At 35.7% G+C, this 8,087-nt stretch overlaps 1 protein-coding gene across 1 annotated transcript; it reads right to left on the bottom strand.

Annotated features, from left to right (window-relative positions):
- Positions 1-544: 544 nt before the first annotated feature.
- Positions 545-5,845, bottom strand: LOC127798075 (vesicle-associated protein 1-1-like). Its single transcript, XM_052331376.1, has 8 exons — positions 5,236-5,845; positions 4,991-5,061; positions 4,700-4,781; positions 4,487-4,602; positions 4,197-4,361; positions 4,018-4,059; positions 2,076-2,153; positions 545-855 (listed from the first exon to the last, which is right to left on the bottom strand). Exons 1-8 carry the CDS (start codon positions 5,285-5,287, stop codon positions 748-750), a joined length of 714 nt encoding a protein of 237 aa, XP_052187336.1. The 5' UTR covers positions 5,288-5,845; the 3' UTR covers positions 545-747.
- Between the last annotated feature and the right edge of the window lie 2,242 nt (positions 5,846-8,087).

The following is an 8,087-nucleotide window of genomic DNA, read 5'->3' as shown; positions in this document are numbered from 1 at the left end:
AGTTAGACAACCCGCAATACAGCCAAAGCCAATCCTCAACCTCTAAAACCTCATCTCTCTCACTTTTGGCTAAAAACAGCTTCAAGACAGAGAAAGACACCCCTCAAATAACTCAACTGCTTCACAAAAATAATCGGGCAATCTACAAAAGAAGGTCCCAGGCTCAAACCGGAGGGCGCCATTCCTATGGGCCTTAAGAGTATGTAACCCACCCGAAAGAGCTAAAGACTTGTGGCCTCCGTGACTAAGCCAGGGAGCGAAGGGAAAATAATCCCCCCCGCATAAGACTCCTTCCTAAATCTGTCATAAGATTGAATCCTGAAGGTGTATCTTTTTAAGTCAAACAAAAGGTCTGAACATAGAACTTCTGCATTACTGTGCCTGACATTTGCATAAAAACAATATAATACAACATTATTGCATGAAGATTTTTTTTTCCTTGCGAAAATAGTTCATAAAATAATTGCTATAGCCTATAGGAGACCCCCCCGGGGGGGGAATCAGGATTTGTTTTTTAACTACCTATTACAGAAAAGTAGCCATGTTAAGAAAATAAAATGTCATTCCCACATGATTTTCAGTTACAAATGCCTTCAGCATGCTTTCTAAATCCAGACACAACTTATAAACAAGAAATGCGTCACCCTTAACAGATTATAGATCTTTCTTCGTATGATTATCAGTTCCTCATTCGGTGGTTGGTGGAGAGAACTAATAAGAAACAAGGAGATGTATACCCAGGGCTGATCATGAATTAGTCACAAAATAACCCAGAAGAATGCCAAGCAAGCCAATAAGGACAACATAGAGGAAAGGTACGCCATTGCTTTTTGTACTACCATGCCTCAACATTTCCTGCATAGACCACCAAATGACATTGTACAATTGAACAAGTCTACGCATCTGTCATAAAAATATGAAAGACATATAAAAGTGATCATGGAAATGCAGGAAATAGGGGGGATGAGGGTGGTAGATCTTGAAATAGAACTATCAGAAAATTCCAAAAGATGGTCCTCCACTAACTGAAAGTTCGAACTTCTAACAAGATGTCAGTTTGGTGCCACAGAACTGAGGAAAGTTGCAAATCGTATGGCTGTATAAAAATGAAAAACAGATGCTCATGAACCCATCTTTCATTACCAAGTTGTATATCAGAATAGAAAGCTATGAAATCCAAGAAATGTTATGACCCCAATTATGCAATAGTATCGTTGTTGGAAAACTCTCATGGACATAAGACTCATGTCATTAAGTCTACATGAATAACACCAGAACACTACAAAATTAAGAAAGACCTTCCATGCATTCTGCCCACAATGCTTAACATTCATGATTCACCCCAAAAACAAGAGATGTCTGCAGTAAGCAAAATTATCATAAAACTAAAATGCCTATAGCATGCTATACACCTTTAATGGCAAGTCCACTCAAATAGCATTAGAAATTATAACATTATGATTATCTTATTTCTCAATGATCAAGCAAATAAACAGTTTGAGAAAAGCACAAAAAGGGGGAAAAAATAACTATATAAGTCCAATGAAACAACAGCTCAGTCAAGAATGCACAAAATATTAATTATTAATAATAAATAGCAGAACTTTATTGCTTGGCAACTAGATGTCAATTCTAAAGTTGTTGAAAGATTTATAATATTTTCATTTAACACCTCACTAAATCTTAAAGACTTGTACAGGAGGATGCTTGCCCAATTCAAATACGAATATAAAAGAGTATAAAATCAAGAGAACAATGCAGAAATTGCAGGAGATGAGGAAGGGTATGCTGGAAAAAGAGTAACACATGTACAAAAAACATATTCCTATCTTAAACACCATTAGAACCTTGCCAAAAGTTCCATATATATTCCAGAAAATACAGAGCTTCTAATTTCATGAGAAAAGTCACTAATATTCTGGTGCAATTTGAGCAAAAAATAATAATTTGATAAGTGAATTTGCATACATGATAATGATACATCTCGCTTACCAGTTCACTAATACTCCAGTGAAATTTTAGCCGAAAATAATAATTTGGAAAGCAAATTTGCATACATGATGCATCTCACTCACCAGTTCTCGACGAAGCTTTTCATTTTGTTGAGCAGTGTGATTCTTTTCCTCGGTCAACTTCACAAAAAGATTCTTAGCCTGAATAAGAGCAACAAAAATCAGAACATGCATTTTACCAGACTGTAATATATACATATATATATATATTTTTTTTGGGGGGGGGGGGTGGGGGAGGAGCTCTCACAGACTGGGATCAAACATAAAATGGCCAACACCAAATTCTATAGGCCACTGCATTAGCCTGCTCATTTATTAGATCCAACTTGTTGATTCTGAACTGTACCTCCGCCCCTCAAACAAAGGAGCTGACATGTAAAAAATTAGATTTGTCCCAATTAGGATGATCTCTCTTCTTTGCTATGTCAAATCCTCACTCCTATTTCTCCAATTAAATAGCTGTTAATATATGTATGCGGAAATATACTTGGATGTCTAACCTCAGCAGAAAGAATGGCAGAATGGGTTTGTTATAACAACAACAACAACAACAACAACAAACCAAACCTTTATTTGCCATGTCAAATCCTCACTCCTCTTTCTCCAATTAAATAGCTGTTAATATATGTATGTGGAAATATACTTGGATGTCTAACCTCAGCAGAAAGAATGGCAGAATGGGTTTGTTACAACAACAACAACAAACCAAACCTTTATTGGGGTCGGCGGCTAATCTGGTCGAGGGGCAAATAAATGTGCACCGACAGTGCTTACTTATTATTTTTTTTATACCTTTGATCTCCTCGCCCCCCCTAAGAAAAAAAAAATAGTTTAAAATAAGGTCTGCAAATGCAGAAAGAGATGATTATGATCTCCCACCATTAAAATTGTTTTGATGCCAGACAGCACACCTTCTTTCATGTAATTGACTTTCATAAGAGCAAGCAGGCATTGTATGTCATTGCCAAGTATTTTTCTGTCTTTGGCTCATCCATCCCAAGGTGAAAATTGTCTCTCAAAGTTCTAAGTGGACATATGGGGTTTTTGGGGGTGGGTTGTTAAAAGAGACAGATTGGAAGTAAGGCAGGCCTTGCCATTCAATTCACTATACCTGCTGGCCAGATTTTATTATTCTCTTACTAATTCCACAATACATCCTCGATTTTAGCTCATCCATTATTTGAACTCTTCATTCCGTTGCCACAATCACAAGTTTGTTGGTAGCTTATATATATTGTCTTTAAACTTTTAGAAGTCATTTCAAGTTGTAGGTTGGCTAAGGTCACCAAAATGAATGCGGGTCAGCTGTGAACTTCCACATATTTGTGAGTGGGAACAGAACCACACCAAAGACTGGAAAACTCAAACCAGGGTTTGCCCAGCTCATTTCTGCATCCTTATAATTGCTCAAACAGCTTCATCACTAAGGTATTTTAGTACCATATACTTCAAATACTTAAAAATAGATCAAGCAACACTAAAATGTGCAGCAATGGTAAGACTATGAAAATTACACAACTTAAGATACAAGTATTCTTGCTGTTCTACTGACCCATTCACAATTCATGCAATAGACCAGGAAAATTAATGTCGCATGTATACTACAATATATCTAGTAAAGAATTGCACCAGTTATACAACAACACTTGGGATGAATTTCTGACAAGGAGAAGATAAGGCTATACATAGAAATGATTAGCGAACTAGATTTCATGTAGCTGACCCCACATAGCAGGATTAAGGCTTTGATATGTCGTTGTTTGGTTTGAAAATTAATCTCACCTCCTTCACAATCACAGAATAAAGTAGTCAACCTATAATGAACTCTTATGATGATTAGCAGTATCATCTTTCCCACGTCAGTAGCTCAAGAAATGAAATATAAAGAACTAAAAGCATACAGCAGCAATTTTTAACCAATTCAGATTTTAATGCAAGGATGAAGGTGAACAAAATAAATCAAATATATAGACAAGTGTATAAAGCTCCAAACAGTACCAAATACCTCAGCTGACTTGCCCTGAACTTCAAAATTTTCTCTTGAAATCTGTAAGAATCAACATGGATGCATGTTAGACATTTGCTGAGAACATATGACATACAAATCACACCTAGATAAATAAATAAGGAAATGAAAGACAAGAAAAGTAATAAAATTGAAAATACAGGCATTTAGAAGCATACAGCAGCCACTTCAGAGGTATTAAAATTCCCATTTTCAGATTCAGAGGTCCTAGGCGGAGACCCTTCCTCAGATTCTTCAGGAACTGGTGATGGTGGTTTGGGGGGTGAAACATAAACAACTCTCAGTTTGCACTCTTCAACGTGATTACCCGCCTCCTTGTTAAACTAAGTGAAATCAAAATGAAATAATTCTCAAATCATAACTGCACCAACTGCAAACATAATAACAAATTGAAAAGGCAATAGCTCAACTGAAACCCAGACAAACATTTTAATTAAAACATCATCACCATTTCCGGGCTGACATCCTTCGAGGAGACACCAGGGCGTGTGACCACACTCTGAACAAGAAACCTATCCTTGCATTGCATATCTGCAGGTGGCTCCTTTTGGGCCTGCATTGTAACTGAAGATCCAAATACAAGTAAACAAATAAGATTCATAACGATTCGCAGAATCAGAAGCATCCATAACATGCGCAGAAGGGCATGCTCAGAAGATACCAATAACACTGCAGGTAGATCGCGGTAAAACAATGCCATTGTTAGGTCGGACAGAGTACTTCTTGGGATTGGTTGTCTTCACCTGATAAGCAGCAATTCACATTTACATAAATAACATCGAATGTCTCGGAAACACGTAAAAGAGGCACAAATTCCGGGTTACAAATCCAAATACAACACTACTGCACGTTGATTGCGGATAATCAACGAACAATTCGATTTTCTCGTATTTTATTTTCTCTGCCTGTCCCGTCAACCAAACGATATCACGTGCAACAATAGATTGCTTACCTTGAAAGCAACGTGATTATCAGTCTTATTCAACAACTGGAAAGACGACGAGATCTGCTTCCTCAGCTCGACTTCTCACGCCAAATTAGAAACAAAACACAAATCAATCAAAACCTAGAAAACCCTAGAAAGAATTAATCACCAACGCGTTTAATATTTTTTTTCCCTTCACTTTGCTCCTTTTGTTGCGTTACGTATATAGAACAAAAACGACGAGTCGATCGAGGAATGAATCAACAACTCACACGGAAATTTGAGCTCCAGTGGATCAACGCTCAGAAGCTTTTCGGTGCCCATATTCCAACGACCAATGATCAGATGATATTCAACTCCAAAAGCACAAACAGAGATTTACATATGGAGTGTTCGTTTTTTTTTTTTCTTGTTGGGGGAGGGGAGGATAACGAAGCTTCTGGAGAAACTAGGGGGGGGGGGAGGGGGGGAATTTAATATAGAAGGCGGAGAGAGACGTGTTGTTGGGCGGTTTTACTTGGTACGAAAGGAAAAGGTGGTGAGGTTTTCCTTTTCTTTTTCCTGTTTTCCCCTGTTGACCTCAAGGACCTGTGAGCCGCTGCTGAATTCTGATGGAGGAAATGGAAGCTCAAAACTCGGGCCCCTGCGCTGCGTGTTGTGATCCCGAGTTTTGGGCCGTTGCTCGCTTTGGTTTGCTTTAGGCCTATGGCAATGATGGTACCCATTCTTCTCTCAGATTCCTCTTCTTTGCTTTCCGCGTGGCCTTTTCCCCCGCAATTGCCAATTGGGGCAGTAGAAGCCATAACCTTCGTCTTTGATTCCAATGCTTTGCTTGGTCTCAGACCGGAAGAGGACGAACAGCAGCATTCTATCTACCAAATTAACTTGGGCAAACAACCAATCTTTCCCCATTTTCCAAGTACAAATCATAGCATGTCCCCATTTTTAATTAGGTTGCTCTACCATTAAGTCTTCTTGCACAATCTCTCGAGCTCTCAATTTCGATAAAAAAAATAATAATAATAATGACTTATCTCCTTTTAAGTCTTTTTATCAAGTAAATGGCAAGCTTAAAGCTAAAATCCACTCACCGCTCTTAACTAAAAAATGACAATGATTTCAATTAACACCTTTATTTTGTATAAAAAATATTATTTATTATAAAATATTATATATAATATTTGACCTCTTAGATAATACAAAATAAGCCATACAATAAATTTATTTATACATATCCACATATTTAATAAATAGTCAAACTTTTTTCACTTAAACTATTTCAAAAGCTTATGATCATGTTTGACTTAACTTATTCTTAAACATAACTCAAAGTAATTTTTTGTTATAGCTACATGTAAGTTGACTACGAATTGTTATTCATTAATTTCAGTTAATATTATCTACATTTTGATAAAATTAATCATTTGTTATATTTTTTTAAAAAACATTGTTGCTAGTAGTCCAGTTTCGCACAAAATATTACTTGATTTTGACTTTGAAATGGTATATGCGTTAAGGTGTGCTCGTATGATTTTGTTCTTAAAATAATTTTATTTAACACGAGATTTCTTTTTTATTGATATAAATTCTCTATAGATGACACTGTTAATATAATTAAAATTTATTTACATCATGTATATTATATTATTTATTTTAATTTTGTGAGATGATCACTCAATTCTATCGTAAAAAACAAGGCATCACAAAAGACAATTTGATATATAAGCCACAACTTTTAATTGGCTTTCACCAAATATGGAATTATTTCTCCTAAATACAGGTCATCTATCCGAAGGTAAATTATGTACGTAAAGAATATAATATGGGTTTTGTCACGAGCGACGCATTTTGATGCGGTCAAAGTTCCAGTTGTGTCTCAAACAGGGTATTGTCCACTTCAAACCCAAGTAACTTTGGCCTGCATAACTTTTTATCATGGAAAGTGCTCTTATGATGAGAAAAAGTGATCAATTATTCGAACAAACTACACTATTGTGATAACCATGTGTCTGATTAGGGTGGCCACTACTCTCACGCGATATCTAATAAGACTGTGCAAATAGTGTGTTGGATTATTGAAGTGTTTAAAATTAAATGATTGAAAACAAATTGAATTAATTTTAAAAAAAAGTAAATGGAATAAAATGAAATTGAAAAAAATAAAAATAAAATCCAACCAACTTAATACACCGAACAAATACAAAAAAATCAAACAGATCGAAGAAACCAAACCCACCAAAAAAACTAAAAAATCCTAACTAAAACTCTCATACGTGGGTTGTCCGTTGGAACAAAGAGGAAGACGGGGATGATGGTAGCCAATGGAAGATGTGGATGATAGTATTAAAAGGTGTTGGCAAAGGGAAATGTGGCATAAGGAAGGTAGAAGGTGAAACGGACTCGATTCTCTGCTCAACAAACAAATTGTCGGTTAGAGCAAATAGATAAACAAAAACAATAGCGACAGACAAGAGATAGGGACAACGAAGGTAAATGGGCAAAGATAAAAGAGAAAGTGGCAGGAGGAAGGTCAAAGGCAAAGGAGCTCGAATCTCCATTTGACTTGTGAGTCCTTGGTCGGATCAAATAAAAAGACGAAGACAGTATCAAAGGCCAAGACAAAGTCGTGATGAAGAGAAAAGATAAAACTAGAATGAGGAAAGTCAAACAAAGGATCTTCATACTTTTCAAATTTATATTTTTATTTTCTTATTTTTTTCTTTAGTGCACGCACTTAGACAAAAAAAAAAACGTCATTTTGTAAATTTGATTAATTTAGTTATTTCAATTATTTTCAACACAAAAATCAAATTGAATCAAATTAGCTAGATTTTTCAAAAATTAAAATTGAACATAATCGAATTAAATTTTATCAAAAGTTGAATTGAATTGACAATTTCAATTGATTCAATTCAATTATTTTGATTAAACTAAAATTTTACACAGCCTAATACGAGTAATATCCAACCATAATTTGGACTATCAAAAAGTTAGGCAATATCAAATTAGAAAAATATTTAAAAGGAAAAAGAAAAAATCCGCATAGCCTGTTTGTTTGTTATCCGGAGGGAGGATATGTTTTCGTCCATAGATTAGAACGACCCCGTTCAATATCCAAACACCC

This window comes from Diospyros lotus, chromosome 3 (assembly GCF_014633365.1).
Source record: "Diospyros lotus cultivar Yz01 chromosome 3, ASM1463336v1, whole genome shotgun sequence".
NCBI classification, from domain to species: domain Eukaryota; kingdom Viridiplantae; phylum Streptophyta; class Magnoliopsida; order Ericales; family Ebenaceae; genus Diospyros; species Diospyros lotus.
The sequence above is the reverse complement of the archived record's forward strand: the minus strand, read 5'-3'. Positions and strand labels throughout refer to the sequence as shown.

What these genes read in the sequence shown, in the direction of transcription:
- LOC127798075 (XM_052331376.1), bottom strand. Translation starts at nt 5,287, where the DNA reads ATGGGCACCGAAAAGCTTCTGAGCGTTGATCCACTGGAGCTCAAATTT. An exon ending in ACTGGAGCTCAAATTTCCGT is followed by an intron (nt 5,062 to 5,235) that starts GTGAGTTGTTGA and finishes TGGCGTGAGAAG; the next exon opens with TCGAGCTGAGGAAGCAGATC. An exon ending in AGGATGTCAGCCCGGAAATG is followed by an intron (nt 4,362 to 4,486) that starts GTGATGATGTTT and finishes GATTTCACTTAG; the next exon opens with TTTAACAAGGAGGCGGGTAA.